Here is a 17,213-nt window from a genome sequence, read left to right as displayed (position 1 = left end):
GTCTCGGGTGCATGCGCATACAGAGTGGTATCCATGTGGATAAAACATTTTGAAGAATCAGAGTCACTGTAAGGTAAATAACCATTTTTATTAGTTTTGGAAGGAGCTACATGAATTTACAGAAATTGATAGCTTTGTAATGTAGTAACTTATAAAATTCCTGGTAGTGCATCCAGTTAGAATGTATTCAAATTATATATGTGATATTCTTGTCATTTGAATACTCCTGTTTAATGAGTCTTCAGAAGACTGTTTTAATTTAATTTCTTCTAAAATGCCACTGGGAAACATATTGAATACAGAGTCCCAGATCCTGCAAACGTTCCCTCTGGATGGATCTCTTGTGCCCATATGGAACAAGTTGCAGCATCAGGGTCGGAATCAGCGCAAAAATGCTTTCGCCTTTAGAGCACTTAATTTTTTTTAGAATAATGAATAAGGCCCTGATCATGCAAACACTTATGTATCTGCTTGAGAAGATATTTCTCACATGTAACTTATGGTGGACCACTTTGTACAAGAAATCCTATCACAGACTGATCTCCTTTACCAACACCTCTGTTCCCGAGTACTTAGTTCTCAAAACCTTTTGTTTTGTGAATGACCTGGAAGATCCCTGTGGACAACTGGTAGTTGAAAGACAATAGCTTGAGAGTTACTACCCTGGACTGTAATTTGGTTTTATTTTAAATGTACAAAAATGTGGGGTGTGGTTTTTTTTTTTTTTTAAGTTTCAAATTGAAATGGTACAGTGTTCTTTTAGGGTTCCTTTTTTTCTCTTCCATCCATTAAAATGTTCTCAAAGTGCAGAAATGTGTCAGAATATCTGATGTATCAATGCGTTGCATCTCTGAAGATTTTAACATGGAATTTTTTTTCTTTTTTCTCAGCAAATTTGACAGGCCATGCAGAGAAGGTGGGCATTGAAAACTTCGAACTCTTGAAAGTTCTTGGAACAGGAGGTAAGACTTTTCTTCTAAGGTGACCTTTGGAGGTAATGTTCTTTAGTGCAGTTCTGTTTCTTAGCTCAGTTTTTGGAAGAAATTATCTAGGGAGTAATTGGGGGATTACTAAAAATTATTTAGGGGGTTTTGTCTTATAAAATAAGGCAAAGACAACCTGGGATAAGTAAAGAACAAATATGCACAATTATATCAAAATTTTTTCACATAAAAGAAGCATCCTTTTGAAAGATGGGCATATAGAACATTGACCAGTGATTCACATGACAGTATAACAAAACATTTAAAATCTGGTACTAAGTTATAAGGCATACGCTTGAAGTTTTCATTAAATTCTTCAGACCACTACAGTTGATGAAGATCACAGTTTGTGGAAAAACAGGGAAGTCTGCATTTTCATCAACAGGAGTCTTAATTCTTTTTAACTACACTTTTTCACAGAAGTATCATTGGTGGCTATGTCTGTTTTGTCATGCAAGCAGAATACCACTACTTTTTAAGAAGATAAATGAAAGCACTCAGTATTGGATTTTGGATTTTATTATGGTAGGGGGAGCTTTGCCTGTGTGTGCATGCATGCATGCACTTTTTAAAAAACATTTAGCGCTAGAGAAAGATGGTGGGTTGATATTTCAAGAGAAAAGATTCCCTCTCTGTACTTAGAAAATGTACAGCAAGAGTAATAGCAGTGTATGCTTCCTCTCACTGTTTTTGCCACTGTTCTTCAACACTAACTTGGAGGAACAAGGGTTGCAGTGGTAAGAAGGGATTTCATATCTGTGGCCGTTCAGTGATTGTGCTCTGTGGGATTGCCAAAGAATTCCAATTGCGAGAATAGATTTTAATGTGGTGGGCACTTAACTGCTGAGATCACTGAGTTCTCAGTTTAATTGAGATCACCAATTCCTTTTATATAAGCCATCAAATAATCCGGAGTAGGCGAGAGGACTCATGGTGACAGCAAAATTCCATATTGCATCTCTTGCTAATTAGTTCAAATTTGGTAATCCGGCAAAAGCAGTTGCCAAATTGCTTATTCTCCTCAGAGAAATCAAAATGTCCTACATCCCTGTTTATGTCAAAATCAGAGGAGGAAGTGTAAATGGCAGAAAAATAAATTGGGGCAATGCCTTGTGCAGAAGCAGGGAAAGATCTCATGATGCTCCCTGCCCACATGGCGTGGGAAAACACATCGCATACCAAGCATCTCAGAGCAGGTGGAAGAACATTCTCCAGAGAAAATTAACAATCCTAGTATCCGTGAGGAACATGGACAAATGTCAGAGGATGCCCTTCCACATTCCACTCATCTTGCTGTGGAGTTTCTGTAGCTAGATTTTAAAAGTTTCCAGGAAAAAAAAGAAAAAGGGGGGGGGGGATCCACTAAGGTCTAAGGAGGTGCTAGCTGACTTCTTTTCCAGTGAAGATGGAGCCTTAGGAGGCTGTGATGCACAAATTTTAGATTTTAAGGTAGATGGAATTAGTGTGATCATCTAGTGTCTGACCTGAATAAAACAGGTCATAGGACTTCCCTGAATTATTTCCTGTTTGAACTAAAGCATATCTTTTAGAAAAGTATCCAACCTTCATTTTAAAGTTGCCAGTGATGGAGAATCCTCCATAATCCTTGGTAAATTGTTCCAATGGCTAATTACTTTCATTCTTAAAAATTTGTCTCTGATTCCTAGTCTGAACCTGTCTAGCTTTAAAGTCCAAACGTTGTATCTTGTTATATGTTTCCCTGCTAGATTGAAGAGCCCTTTCTTATCACATTTCTTTTCCCATGTAGGTACTTAAAAATTGTGATTAAAGTCACAGTTAAACCAAATTTTTCAGAGGTGGTCACTAACAGTGTACAGCTCATTTTCTGCATACCTGTACCCTGTGGTTTGATTTACAGAAGTGCTGAGCTCACAGGACTCATAGTAATAAATGAGGCAGGGGTCCTGTGGAAAAAAACAGCATGTGATCTTGTAATTAAAGTTTGTATTATAATGCATATGCAACCTTAATACTGGTATTTCCTAAGTTCAGAATCCTTGACTTTGTTACTATTGCAATGTTCTTTTAACATAGGTTTTGTGTGTGTATGTAATTTCCTAGGTTTTTAAAAAAAGCAAACTGAACAAATAAATTCTGTTATGTGTCATCAAATTGATACCTTCCTGCTTCATTAGTTGTGTTGGAACCTTTAGATTCACGACACAGACCTCTGTCACCTGAGATAAATGGAGTAACTGAAGGCAATAGCAGGTTGTCATCCTCTGTGTAGACAAGTACTAGAGAGGGATGAGACCCACTTGCCAGTGAGCAAGGTGGATAAAATAAATCTATTTAAAAACATCAGATTTTTATATTTATATTAAATACACTTTCTTTCTTAAAAAATAAACCTATTTAAAATTGAAATTATGACCTAAATTTAATATAATCTATTAAAATGATTAAAATTAAATAATATTCAAATAGTATTTGTTTGCTACCAAAGTTTTAGAGAGTTAAGCCACTGAACCTGGTGCAAGTCCCTAGCTGAGCACCTGGAGCCTGAGTTTGTTGAAGTGCTAAACCCACTTTTGACAGCTGTAGCCTCTTGTGCAGGGGCAGATTGAATAAATTAGTCAAATAGAATATTTTCTTTATTTCAGTTTAAGTTGAGAAATCAATTGGGAGTTGTAAAAACAGGAAAGTTTGTTTTCCCTTACCAATCTATGAATAAAAAAGAAGCGTGAGAGGATGAGATCTAGTAGCTCTAAAATCTTGAAGGACATGGAGACCCAAAACAATCAATTCAGTTCACTAAATATAGATCATACTTCGTTTGTTTAATAAATCAGTTTTAAATGCAAAACATGTTTTGATAAATTTACTTTTATTCCCCTTATGTATCCAGCTCATTCAAAGTAGTTTTATTTAACTAATGAAAACATTTACAAATGTTTGTGTGCATTTTTAATGATTCCAGTTTCTATCCAGATGTAGCTTGACACAAATCACAAGTAAAAAAACCCGTAATCATCTAATAAATGTCATTCACAGTTTTCTAACATCATAAAAAAGAATAAAAGTTAAGAATCTGTATAAATATATGTTGAGCTATATACTTTAATAAATGCGTATAGATACAGTATATCCTCTTGGTTAGCAAAAAGTACCAAATTTAGTGTAATGGATATATTCTGTTGGAAATCAACATATTAAAATGTTGGTTGGCAATGAGAAACAACTTTTCCTTAGAAAAATAACTAAAAAACATAAATGTAAAACCAAATTAAAATCCATTTAGATGAAAATTGGAATTCAACTAAAATTGCATAAAACCATCATTTCAAATATGTTTTTCAGTAGTTAAATAAAAATACCTGTTCAAAGGAGAGGTTGACAGAATCTTTTACTGTAGGCAGAACAATGTATTTATTCCCTAGCCTTCTCTGAAAAAGCGGAACCATTTTGACTGAAATGTTCAAAAATATCTAGCCTGAGACAGGCACCTGACTTAGAAAATTTTGGTTAAAGTTTGGCAAAGTTATTAGCCAATGAAAACAAGTGTTATAATGCGACGTGTGGGGCAACCTTCCTAGGTTGTCCTACCCAGCCCCACCCATGAGGGTTTGACTATTCTCTCTGATATACTTATTTTCTGCTGGTATAATTCCATTGATTTTAAAAAGCAACAGAGGGTCCTGTGGCACCTTTGAGACTAACAGAAGTATTGGGAGCATAAGCTTTCGTGGGTAAGAACCTCACTTCTTCAGATGCAAGAAGTGAGGTTCTTACCCACGAAAGCTTATGCTCCCAATACTTCTGTTAGTCTCAAAGGTGCCACAGGACCCTCTGTTGCTTTTTACAGATTCAGACTAACACGGCTATCCCTCTGATAATTGATTTTAAAGGAATTCTGTAAGAGAAGGTAGAATCTGGCTCAAAGCATTTTTGCATTTATACAGTTTTTAAATGTAGAAATGAAGAAACCTATTAAAGTGCTTTGCAAGAAACAGCACTGAAAACTGTGTGTGCGCTTTTTTAAAACATATTTTTGTAGAACATATGTATATTTGACCATGTGATCAATTTAATCTCTTGCTATTTCTCTTTGATTAATTGTACAGCTCAATTTCCCTTCTTCCCTTTTTTTTAAGCTTATGGAAAAGTATTTCTAGTGAGGAAAATAAGTGGCCATGATAATGGAAAGCTGTATGCCATGAAAGTATTGAAAAAAGCAACAATAATTCAAAAAGCCAAAACAACAGAGCACACAAGGACAGAACGACAAGTACTGGAACATATTAGGCAATCACCATTTTTGGTCACATTGCACTATGCTTTCCAGACAGACACAAAACTTCATCTCATTTTAGGTAAGTGGTTGTCATGATTGAAGTTGATTATTAATTTTTATGTATTATTATTTCGTAGAATATCAGGGTTGGAAGGGACATATTCCCCCCCGCCCCTTTTGTTGAGTTCCCTTATATGGCCTGATCCAGTGTGTGAAGTCTGAGCACACTAACCAGATTGGGTCCCAAAGGTGACTTAGGTAGAGGAATGCCTATCTTACCCTGGTTTGTGCATTGCAGTGGGGCTTAGGCACCCAGAACCTGGTGCAGGGCAACAGTCTGCATGCACACAGGCGGAAACATGGGTGTCGAGGGAACTTTTACCACATTTAGGCACCAAGTGAGTTTAGGTGCCTATAAAGTTTGGCAGCAGCTAAATAGGGTTTTGTGAATCTCACTGGGGCCTGATGCTTGGATTTAGGTGCCTAAAGAGGCAGTTAGGCACCTAGAGCTTTTGTGAAGCTAGCACTTGTTTGTTGTGTTTCAGCGTCAGTACTCTGCTCATATGTTTTGTTTTTGTTTATGTTTTTATCAATGACTCCCTTGTGTCATAATTCTGTATGGCTATGAGAAACCTGAGAAGATGGACAAATAATGGAAATACATTTTCTTGAACTTTTAGGGAATTTTGGCTCACTTCTTGATTTGACCATGATTGAATTTCATTTGTTTGCTTTTCGAAAAAATTTCAAGCAAACTGTTTTTGCTTCCTTGAATATTTGGGAAGGAACTCTTATTTATGTGAATATGATATAATGATATGAATGAACATATTCACTTTGGAAATGTTCCTCACATCCTCACTCTCAAACATGCAAAGACAGTACACCATATTTGTGTACTGTCTTTGCATATTTGGGAGTGAGGAAGCAGGGAGTGTCTTTAAATCGCTGACTTTATTGTGAGCTGTGACTAAAAGAAAAAGGGAAACCAGGGTGAAGGAGGATGTTCAAATAGCAGAAAGGCTGCTTGTTGAGAGACGCTGCACATGTTTCAGCTTAACTACATGGAATAAGGTGTCTGCAGTGTGGTCAGACATTTTCACAATATTTAAAAAAGAAAATTAGGAATCCTATGATGGAATTTAAAGAACACGATTAAAGGTGTAACACACAAGAATTCTCTGAAGTATATTAGAAGCAGGAATCTTACAAGAATTGGTGGGTCTATTGGACCACCAGAGGGGGCAAACAGAAAAGGGTGCTATAAAGGAAGCAATTAAGGAAGATAAAGACATTGCTGAAAAGCTAAATGATTTCTTTGCATCAGGCTTCATGACATAGGATTTTGGGGAGAAATCTAGCGTGGACCAACTCTTTTTTTCTGATTAAAAAAAAAAAAGATTAAATACTGTCAGGGACTGAGATGTCAAAAGAAAAAAAAGTTGCGTTTACCAATCAAGCCTTGATTGCTGCATACCCAAATGTTCTGAAAGAATTAAGTGGTGAGTTGCTTGCAAAAATATGGAGTCTCTCTTTTAAAATCAACTATTAAACCAGAGGGATAAAGGGTAGCAAATATTGTCTGTAGTTAAAGAAGACTTATTGGTGATCTGGAATTACAAGCCTGTAACCCTTACTTCTGTACTGGGTAAATTGGTTGAAGCGGTAATGAAAAATAGAATAATAGAACACCTAACAAATCATGATACAAATAGGGTTGAACCAGCAAGGTTTCTGAAGAGGATGATGGTGCCTTACTGATCTATTACAAATATTATATGTATCAATAAAAGAGTGGCTAAATAAAAACTCATTGAGAGTTTATTTTGGGTGAAACAAGTCATTTAAGTCCTTTGAAAAAATTTACCCTTAGACTTTCAAAAAGGCCTTTGTCAAAGTCCCTCACAAGGGTATGAGAATAAAATATTGTCATACATGAGAAACTGTCCAAGAGAAACAAAGACTAGGAAGAAATGGGCAAATTTAATGATCACAGAACGGTAAGAGCAGGGCGCCAGAAGGTTCAGTACTACGGTGTTTCCGAGCCGGTGTGCCATCAGGTTTGAACAGGTGTGCCATGGAATTTTGGAAAAGTCACTTGGGAGGAGAAAAAAATTCTCATTTATTTTAATTAGTGTCATAACCAAAGGCATTTTGTGCTGTTACTCTTCGGGTGTTCATGTGTGAGACAAGCTTTACACACAGTGTGATCAAATGACCTTGCTGTTCACGTGGTATCATACCGTTAAGTTACAGTGGTGAATTTTAAATTGAAGACTCGAAAATGGACAAATATTTGAAGAAAAGGGAGTCTGGTACCTCCACATCTATTTTCTGTGATGAAGCTGAACATGAACATAAAGTCACAGTTGTGAGCCAGCACTATTGTGAGAGTATTTGCGATTTGGATTTTTGTTTGCAGGTGAACCATCTTGCTCTCTTCATCAGTATTATGTGTGGAGCAAAAGTCATGCAAGTTTGCCAAGTAAGTTAAAATGACACCTTACAAGCAAACATCTATCCTTTACCAACAAGGGCTGTTTTTTTTTTTTTTGAGCATTTGAAGGATCAAAATGAAAAACAAGTGCGAATGATGAAAGGCTGTGTCACAGTTTCTGATAAACCATTGGAAGCAAGATGCTTGGTTGCTGAGCATGTAGCGAAGGCGAAAAAGCCGCATACAGTCGCAGAAACATTAGCATGCCAAGAAATGGTGAGAGTAATGTTAGGTGCAAATGCAGCCAATGAAATTGCAAAAGTTCCCCTTTCAGATAATATAAGTCGCCACATTGGTGAGATCAGCTGATGTTGAAACTGTACTCTGAGGAAAAAAATTAGATCAAGTGGAAAATTTGCGCTGTAGCTTGATGAATCAGCAGATATCAATCATCATGCTCAACTCTTAGCTAACATCAGGCACGTTGATGGAAATAGTATAAAAGAATTTTTTTTTATTTTTCAGACACCTGCCAGGTCACATGCCTGGAGAGGAACCTTGAGGAGGGAGATTTGCAATGGAAAAATTGTCTTAGTGTTTGCACAAACAGGACTGCCCCCATGACTGGCAAAGTGAAGGGGTTTGTAAACAAGGCTAAAGAACAAAACCCAGATGTGCTGGTGACCCACTTTTTCCTGCACCATGAAGCTCTTATGGCCAAAACACTGCCAGAAGAACTTTCCTTAGTGTTAGATGGAGCAGTGAAGATAGTCAACTTAATAAAATCATGGTTCTTAAAATGTTGCCTTTTCTCACAGTTGTGTGAGGAAATGGGATCAGAATACCAGAGTTTACTTTTGCACACAGAAATACACTGGCTTTTCCATGGAAAAGTTCTCTTATGTTTTTATGAACTGAGAGAAGAGTTAAAAATGTTCATAGCTTTGGAGGAATCAGCATACACGGACTTAATTGTTGGTGTGACATGGTGTGTGAAACATACTTACCTGGCTGATATATTTCACCACCTCAATGAACTGAGCAGGAAAATGCAAGGTAGAAATGAGAATCGTGTCTCCTTCATGGATAAACTGCATGGGTTTAGATCTAAGTTAGCCCTCTGACGTGAAAAAACTAGCAAGACTCAATAGAAATGTTCCCTCTGGAAAACATGGCAGATCTTACTCATAGTATTTTGGTAAATGTCATTTCTGAGCATTTAAATAGTCTGGAAGAAAAATTAAGCTTATATTTTCTGTCAATCTATATAGAAGATTTAGTCTGGAAGAAAAATTGAGCTTATATTTTCTGTCAATCTATATAGAAGATTTCGACTGGTTCTGGGATCCTTGGCTTTCCTCTGCAATGGAAAGTGCTAAGAATCTTACAATAGTGACTCAAGAGCAACTTGATGAATTAAAGGATGGGACCCCCTTTTAAAATTAAATTTGGTGACATGCCTTTGGACTTATTCTGGTTGACGGTGGCAAACGAATATGCAGTAATCTCAGACCATGCTATTTCCATTTTGTTGCCATTTTCAACAACATACCTGTGCAGGTTATGTTTCTTCAAGCCTGACTTACACCAAAACCAAACAAAGAGAACATCTGAGATTGGTGGAGTAAGAGCTATGAGTTGCACTCTCAATATTTTCTGCCAGGAAGGACTCTGCATATCAAGGCAAGCTCAAATTTCTCATTAAAAGTATGTTTTGTTATAATAATTGTAATGCAGGGCAGGAGTGCGCCGCACAAATCTTTTACTGAGGTAATTGTGCCTTAGACTGGAAAAGGTTGGGAAACACTGCTGTACTAAAACGGGTGGTGTTTAATATAGTAATGATCTGAGGAAAGGTGATGATAGTAAGAATAAAAATTTCAGGTTAGTCAAGACAAGAAAAGACAGAGAAAAATCAGAGGGACCTACACAAGCTCAGAGAATGGGCAACATTATGGCAGATGAAGTTCAATGTTGGTAAGTAAAAAGTTATTCATATTGGAGGGAGTAGTCTGAACTACTCATGCACCTTACAGAATTCTATATTAATTTTATCAACTTGGGGAAAAGACTGGTCATCATTGCTGATAATTCACTGAAGATCTCTGCTCAATGTACAGCAGAAGTCTAAGAAGCAAACAAAATGTTAAAATGCATAATGAATAATGTGAAATATATTACAATGGCCCTCAATAAATCAGAGGTGAACACAGTGACCTGGAATATTGTTTTTAGTTTTGGTCACGGTATCTCAAAAAGTATATATAAATAGCGAGGGTTTGGAGACTGGTGACAAGAATGGTTAGAGGCAAGGGAAAATCTTTCCTATACAGAGAGATCGAAAAGATTAGGATTATATTATGCGTTACGTTATAGAAGAGGTAAGTCAGAATGAACATGGTAAAGATGCCAAAACAAGAAATGGTATAGAGTAGATTGAGTAGATCTATTCATATCCCATTATGATATAGGAACAAGAGGACTTTCAATGAAATTGAAAGGTGGCAAATTCAAAACTAATCATGAACAATAGTTTTTCACACAATCTATACTAGTTTGTTGAATTAATTGCCAGAATATTGTGGCCTGGAGTTGAGCAACATACAAAAAGTGATTAGATACTTATATGGATAACAAGACTGTACAGATTGGTTGATAATAAATATTTAAAAAATGGAAGGACTATAAATCCCTCATCCTTAATGGCTTAAAAAGACAATATTCTAATTACTGTTTTTTTTTTTTAATTATCCTGTGCTTAATTCTGGTGCTGGCTGCTGCTAGTAACAGGCTTAGATCCGGCCAAGCCCACTTGACTCCTGCAGACAGAGAGAGGAAGATCAATGCCACTTGGAGAAAGAGTCCCCTCCCCTCTCCCCTTCTCTTACTGTTAGGATGACCAATTACTATGGTGGTGATGGCTGGTTATCAATTCCATCTATGGGAAAAGACGGCTGTGTATGTTCAGGATTTGCCAGATGACAACAGAAGGCTGGTAAATGCTATTTTGATAGGAGAACAGAATGTTGTGAAGCATGCTCAGGCCTTCGTTTGATGCTTTGGACTCTTCTGTTAGAGCATTGGCATCTGCAGTTGCATTAAGGAATCAGAACTAGCCTTGTTCCTCGTCACTGGCTATGGATACTAGAATTAAAGTGGAAGATCTTCCCTTTAAAGGGGATGGTCTTTTCAGCAACAAGACTGATGAACTATTTAAAAAATAAAATTGAAAGATACTACCTCCATCACTATGTCTTTATCCCCTGGTCAGAAGGAGGCCTTCTTACCCATTCTTTTCGCTATCAGAGACAGTTTTAGCCTTGTTAGTCTACTTATTTTTCCTTAAATGAGAGATGTCAGCAACAGCATCTGCAAGCTTAGTCTTTTTTCAGAGCCAGCACCAAAAAAAGAGGTCTTTCAGATCCAGACCTAAGACAAAACAGCCTTCTCCCTCCTTTTGAACACAAGATCTCAGATTTGATGTGAGGATTGAGAATCATGAGCCAATAAGTGAGGATCTGTCCCTTCTTTTATGAACAATTGGAGGCTTATTACATCGGTCAAGTGAGCCATAGAAATTGTTAAAAGAAGGCTATGCCATTCATTTTGAAAACTTACCTACTTTCAGTTCCCTCTATTCTTCCTTTTTTCAGGGGACTTACTCACAAGGCTTTCAGACTTTCAGAAATACAGAAACTGCTCCTGATAGGGGCTCTTGGGGAGGTACCCAAACATCTGTAGGGGTTGGGAGCTTTATCCAGGATATTTCTTGGCACAGAAAAAAGATGAGGGTTTTTGTACCATTCTAAATTTAAGAAAATTAAGCAGATAAATTCTGTCTTCACATGTGAACCCTAACCCCCCTAATACTTCTTCGAGTGATTGCTCATGTGTATTTCACAATAGGTGTGCGTGCTCGCCACGTGCACTGGTGCTGGAAGTTTTTCCCCTAGCAGTACCCGTAGGGGAGCGCCCCTAGTGACTCCTAGAGTGGCACCTCTGTGGCACAGTATAAGGGGTGCTGCGCGCTCCCCCACCCTCAGTTCCTTCTTGTCGCCAGTGAAGGTGCTTCGGAACTGCTCTGCTCCAGCTTTGCTGCAGCTCTCCTCCAGAACTCTTGTTCATTCAGTGTAGTAGTACCAGTAGTTAAGTAGTTTGATTAGTTTAGTTTAGTGCGCCTGGGCTGGGGCATGCCCCGTGCCCTGGGTTTTAAGTCATGCGACACTTGTAGGTAACCGATGCCAATGAGTGAGCGGCACATGGATTGTTTACGCTGTTTTGGTGAAACCCATCTCAGCAATTGCTGCAGGATTTGCAAGTTGTTCAAGCCTCAGACCAAGAGAGAGAGACATTCGGCTCCAGGCCATCCTCATGGAGTCAGTGTTGAACCCGACTCTGGCGCACTGCTCCAAGTCAACACTGGGTACTGCGGTGTCGGTGTGCTGCGACCCTCCAGTGCCATCTACCAGTTGGCACCGCTCCCCATCCGTGGGGCACACCAAGAAGGCTAAGAAGAGGCCTTCTCCGCCCCGGCCCTGGAGCAAGATTGGGGGGAGAGGCTAGACCCATGTTGGGCAGTCCTTGGTCCCCATCGGCCTCTAGGCTTCCGACTCAGGTTGAGCGGAATCACCCGGCCCATTCGGAGCAGGCTTCCCCAGATGTCCGGATGCCCTCAACACCAGAGGCCCTGCAAGCAGCCCGGGACATTATGTCCATGCCGGTGCCAGGGGCATCGCCAATGTTGACTCTGTGGTCCAGAGGCAAGCCGCTGCTGGGATCTCCGCAGTCGCCCCCGACTCGGTACTGGTCATGGTCGAGGGAATGTTCCCGACTCCGTTCGCTGCTCAGCGACCGTCCCATGCGTAGTCCTCGCGGGTCACCGTTGACCCCCACCAGGGTTGTCTGGCTGGGTTCCGATTGACAGAGACTCCAGGCACCGCTCTGCCTCGAGGAGCAGACACAGAAGGGACCGAGGCAGACGACACCGAAGGTCCTCGTCTCCGAGGGGCTATCGTAGCCAGTCGCGACACGAATGTCTACGCCGTTCCCGTTCGTCGTCTCACTCCAAGACCCTGCCACGGCACTGCTCCCGCAGCCCTGGGCGTCCATCACCACCGTTGTGGATCCACCCGCCAGAGCCGATCGCAGAGCAGCTGCTACTGGTGGTACTGTTCCTCTACATCGTGATCACGGTCTCGTAGTCAGCACCGCTGCTCCTCCCAGTCCAGGGACAGTGGCAGGTCATATGTCAGCCTGGCCTCCCTTCATAGTCGTCGATCGATGGGACAGGCCAGCCAGGGCGAACAGCCTGCGCCGCCGGTGCCACAGCAGGTGCAGAGGCACCAGGCCCCGTGGCTGGCACAGTGGTACCAGTGGGCACCCTGGCCCCTGATGCAGCCCCTTGTGGGGTTTTGCTCAGTGGCCGGAGCCTCAGAATGGCCATTGGCCTCCCTCTCCCGGCCTCTGAGGAAGGAGTCGGTGGGACGTGTATCTTCGGCGCCGTGCCCGGAGAGTGACCAAGTGATGGATCCTCCGGTGCCGGTGGACTCACAAAGTATTGCACCTGCCTCCTCACCCTCCCCTGATGTGGCGATTACGGCCCCTCTGTCCTGCAGGAGGACTCTAAGGCCCACCAGGAACTATTGAAAAGGGTGGCATCAAACCTCAACCTTCAGGCAGAGAAGGTGGAGGAGCCCTCAGGCTCCCTCTTTAATGTCCTGTCCGCCCCGGTACCAGGCAGGGTGGCCTTGCCACTCCACGAAGGGGTGGCAAAAATTTCAAATGCCTTGTGGCAAACCCCGGTCTCCTTGCTCCCCCTCTCAAAGAGAGTGGAACACAAGTATTTTGTGCCCGCCAAGGGACATGAATACCTATACACCCACCCTGCCCCTAACTCCCTGGTGGTTAAGTCGGTCAACCACAGGGAGTGGCAGGGCCAACCAGCTCCTACTCCAAAAAATAAAGACTCCAGGAGGCTGGATTCATTTGGGAGAAAAATTTATTCATCCTCGAGGTTCCAGTTATGGGTGGCAAACCATCAGGCTCTCCTGGGCCGGTATGAGTTCAATCTGTGGGACTCTCTGCCCAAATTCGAGGACTCCCTCCAGGAGCATGACAGGAAGGAGTTCAAAGCTCTGGTGGAGGGGGGTACAGCGGCTGCCAAGGCAACCCTGCAGGCAGCGTTGGATGCGGTGGACATGGCTGTGCGGTTCATGGCCTCCGCGGTATCCATGAGAAGGGTGTTGTGGCTCCTGCTGTCGGGGCTGTCCAGTGAGGCGCAGAACACCTTGCAGGACCTCCCGTTTGATGGCAAAGCTCTGTTTGCAGAACAGACGGACATAAAACTGCATGGCATGAAAGATTCCCACACTACGCTTAAGACTCTTGGCCTCTATGTTCTGGCTCTGGCTAGACCTAAGTTTAAGCCGCAGCAGGCTCCCACCTAGGCCACCCACTCTAAATACGAGCCCCCTTATAAAAAGTCGTGGGACTATAAGAAACGCCTGTAGAGGCAGTCCCGGTCTGCCCCCCAGCCTGGGTCCTCCAAGGGCAAACAGTCAGGGAAATGACAGTTTTGACAGGATGCCTGGGGGTGACCTACCAGTTCACAGCAGGGATCCACCCACAAAAAATCTTCCCTTCTCCAACTGGTTGTGTGCTTTTCTCCCAGAGTGGTCGTGGCTGACCTCGGAACAATGGGTCCTCAGCAACATCTCCCGGGGCTACACCCTCCAGTTTACCTCTACCCTGCCAACCACCCTCCGCCCCCATCCTTCCTGGGGGACCCCTCTCACGAGGCTCTGCTCAAGCAGGAGGTGGTGCGGCTCCTTGGCCTAAGAACCACGGAAGTGGTGCCAGTGGAGTTCAAATGCAAGGGGTACCACTCCCGCTATTTCCTTATCCCGAAGGCCAAAGGGAGGCTCAGGCCCATCCTGGACCTGCGAGGCCTGAACCAGTACATGGTGAAGCTCAAGTTCCGCATGGTCTCCCTGGCCTCCATCATTCCCTCCCTGGATCCCCGGGACTGGTACGCTGCCCTCGATCTGCAGGATGTGTACTTCCACATCCCCATATTCGAGGGGCACAGGCGTTTCCTCCATTTCACGGTTGGACAGGAACACTCCAATTTGCGGTCCTCCCATTTGGCCTGTCCACTGCCCCCAGGATATTTACAAAGTGTGTGGTGGCGCCTATCTCAGGTGCCGTGGGGTCCAGATCTTCCTCTTTCTGGACGACTGGCTGGTCAAGGACAGCTCCCGGTTGCAGGTGCGGGATAACGTGGTGCTCCTTCTGTCCACATGCACCACTCTGGGCCTGTTGATGAATGGCACCATGTCCACATTAGTCCTGGTATAGCGCATAGAGTTTATCGGGGCAGTCCTGGACACCATATCGGCCAGGGCATCCCTCCCACCGGACAGGTTCGAGACCCTGAAAGGGCTCATCGACACAGTCACAAGATTTCCAGTGACAACAGCCAGAGCCAACAGCTCTTGGGTCACGTGTCGGCGTGCACATAAGTGGTTCGCCACACCAGACTCAAGATAACTTCAGATGCACCACACAATGGATGAGGAGTGCATTTGGGTCATTTTACAATTCAGGGCCACTGGGCTTCTCAGGAAAAGAGCTTGCTTTTAAATGTGTTGAAGTTAAGAGTCATTTGTTTGATCTTTCCTTCCTCAAGCAATGAACAATACAGCCACTATGTGTTACATCAACAAGCAAAGGGGTGCTGACTGTTCGCAGTTATGTGCTGAAGCAGTCATTATGGGACTCGTGCATTCTTCACAATGTCTGTCTTGTGGCCCTGCCTTTAGCAGGGGAGAGCAATGTGCTGGCAGAATGTCTCAGCAGGGACAGTTCTTAGATGCATAAAAAGAGTTCTAACCTATTACGCTGCTCTACAGCCAAAATGCTTCTGAAATAAATGTAGTCAAACTTTACTAATTCTGGGTCACTGAGAACGAAAATGATGCTTAAAATTGTTGATTGGCTCTAGTTTTCAAGATATGCTATTGGGTCAGTATATACGACCCTTGACTTGGGAATGGCGGAGGATAAGTGAGTTATAAAGGGAAGGGATCTCAGTTTAAACCAGAAATGACTAAAATACATCTTTGACTGGATCTATGAATAAATCTATGACTGGGTTTAGACAGTACTTGCTTTTTAGGCAAAACAATGAATGATGCAATCTGAAGCTGGTATTGCGTCATACATGCTATGAATTGCATCATATTATTCCTAGAAGTCATGGATGATGCAATCATAACAAAGCTTACATCACTCTGCTGAACAAATTGCTCTATATCAGCTCTAGAAATCATACAGTGTCGTGGTCTCTTATTTGTCAGTGTTTGGTTTTGCAAAGGGACACATTTCTGTTTAGCCAAAGTGAGCAGAGATGCCTCGTACTTGTGTGAACAGTGCAGATAACTTCTGCTATGTTTGTGGTGAAGTGACTTTTGCATCACAAAAGCGCAGTATAACCACTATGGTTAAGAAAGCCTATCACCTTTATATTGGCTGCAAAATTGGAGATCAGGACAAGAGGTGGGCCCCACACATATGCTGCAACACTTGTGCAACAAATCTTCGCCAGTGGTTGAACAGGAAAAGGAAATCTATGCCTTTTGCAGTGCCAATGATTTGGAGAGAGCCAACAGATCATACCAGCAATTGTTACTTCTGCATGGTGCCTCCAGTTGGGAAAGGTGTGTCAAAGAAGAAAAAGTGGACTGTGCATTATCCAAACATTCCATCAGCTATACGCCCAGTACCCCACGGAGAAGGACTGCCGATTCCTGATGCACCAGAATCATTCTCACTTGAGTCAGACGAGGAAGAGGATGAAACTTCTGGTCCTGAACCATCAATGTCACAGGATCCACATTTTCTCCCATCCTCCTCCTCTGAACCACACCTCATAACACAAGGTGAACTGAATGACCTTGTCAGGGATTTGGAACTACCCAAGAGTAAGGCAGAGCTGTTGGGCTCCAGACTACAGCAGTGGAATCTCTTGGCAGGTGATGTTAGGGTTTCCATGTTCCGTGACCGTCAAAAGGATCTTGTCCCATTCTTCTTCATGGAAGGTGATCTTGTAGCCTGCAACAACATCGATGGTGTGATGGCAGCCCTCAACATCGTTCACGATCCAGATGAATGGAGACTGTTCATTGATTCATCGAAGACGAGTCTTAAAGCTGTTTTACTGCATAATGGCAATGTTTTGCCATCAATTCCAGTTGGTCATGCAGTCCATATGAAGGAAACCTATGACAACATGAAACAACTTTTGAGGTGCATGAACTATGACCAACATCAGTGGCAGCTTTGTGGCGATTTGAAGGTTGTTGCTCTCTTGCTTGGTCTGCAGACTGGATACACAAAGTACTGCTGTTTTCTCTGCGAATGGGATAGTCGTGCAAGAGATTCCCACTACATCAAGAAAGATTGGCCACTCCGACAGTCATTGGAGCCTGGGAGGAAAAGTGTTCAGCATCCACCACTTGTTGAATCAAGGAAGATTTTG

The 17,213-nt window shown here is 42.1% G+C and overlaps 1 protein-coding gene across 10 annotated transcripts in view; it reads left to right on the top strand.

Moving 5' to 3' along the window:
* Positions 1-17,213, top strand: part of RPS6KA5 (ribosomal protein S6 kinase A5) — a 166,320-nt gene that overhangs the window by 48,887 nt on the left and 100,220 nt on the right. For 7 of the 10 annotated variants that reach the window (XM_065595599.1, XM_065595596.1, XM_005285401.5 and 4 more), the window contains exons 2-3: positions 891-962; positions 5,099-5,317. In XM_065595599.1, coding sequence (XP_065451671.1) covers positions 5,161-5,317 — 157 coding nt within the window. In that variant the 5' untranslated portion in view covers positions 891-962; positions 5,099-5,160. Of the gene's footprint in view, positions 1-890; positions 963-5,098; positions 5,318-7,660; positions 7,724-17,213 lie in introns of all 10 variants that reach the window. The other 3 variants (XM_065595598.1, XM_065595600.1, XM_042858604.2) reach the window with 2 other exon arrangements.

This window comes from Chrysemys picta, chromosome 4, assembly GCF_011386835.1.
Source record: "Chrysemys picta bellii isolate R12L10 chromosome 4, ASM1138683v2, whole genome shotgun sequence".
Taxonomy (NCBI): domain Eukaryota; kingdom Metazoa; phylum Chordata; order Testudines; family Emydidae; genus Chrysemys; species Chrysemys picta.
Note: the sequence above shows the minus strand (reverse complement) of the source record. Positions and strands in the feature narration are given on the sequence as shown.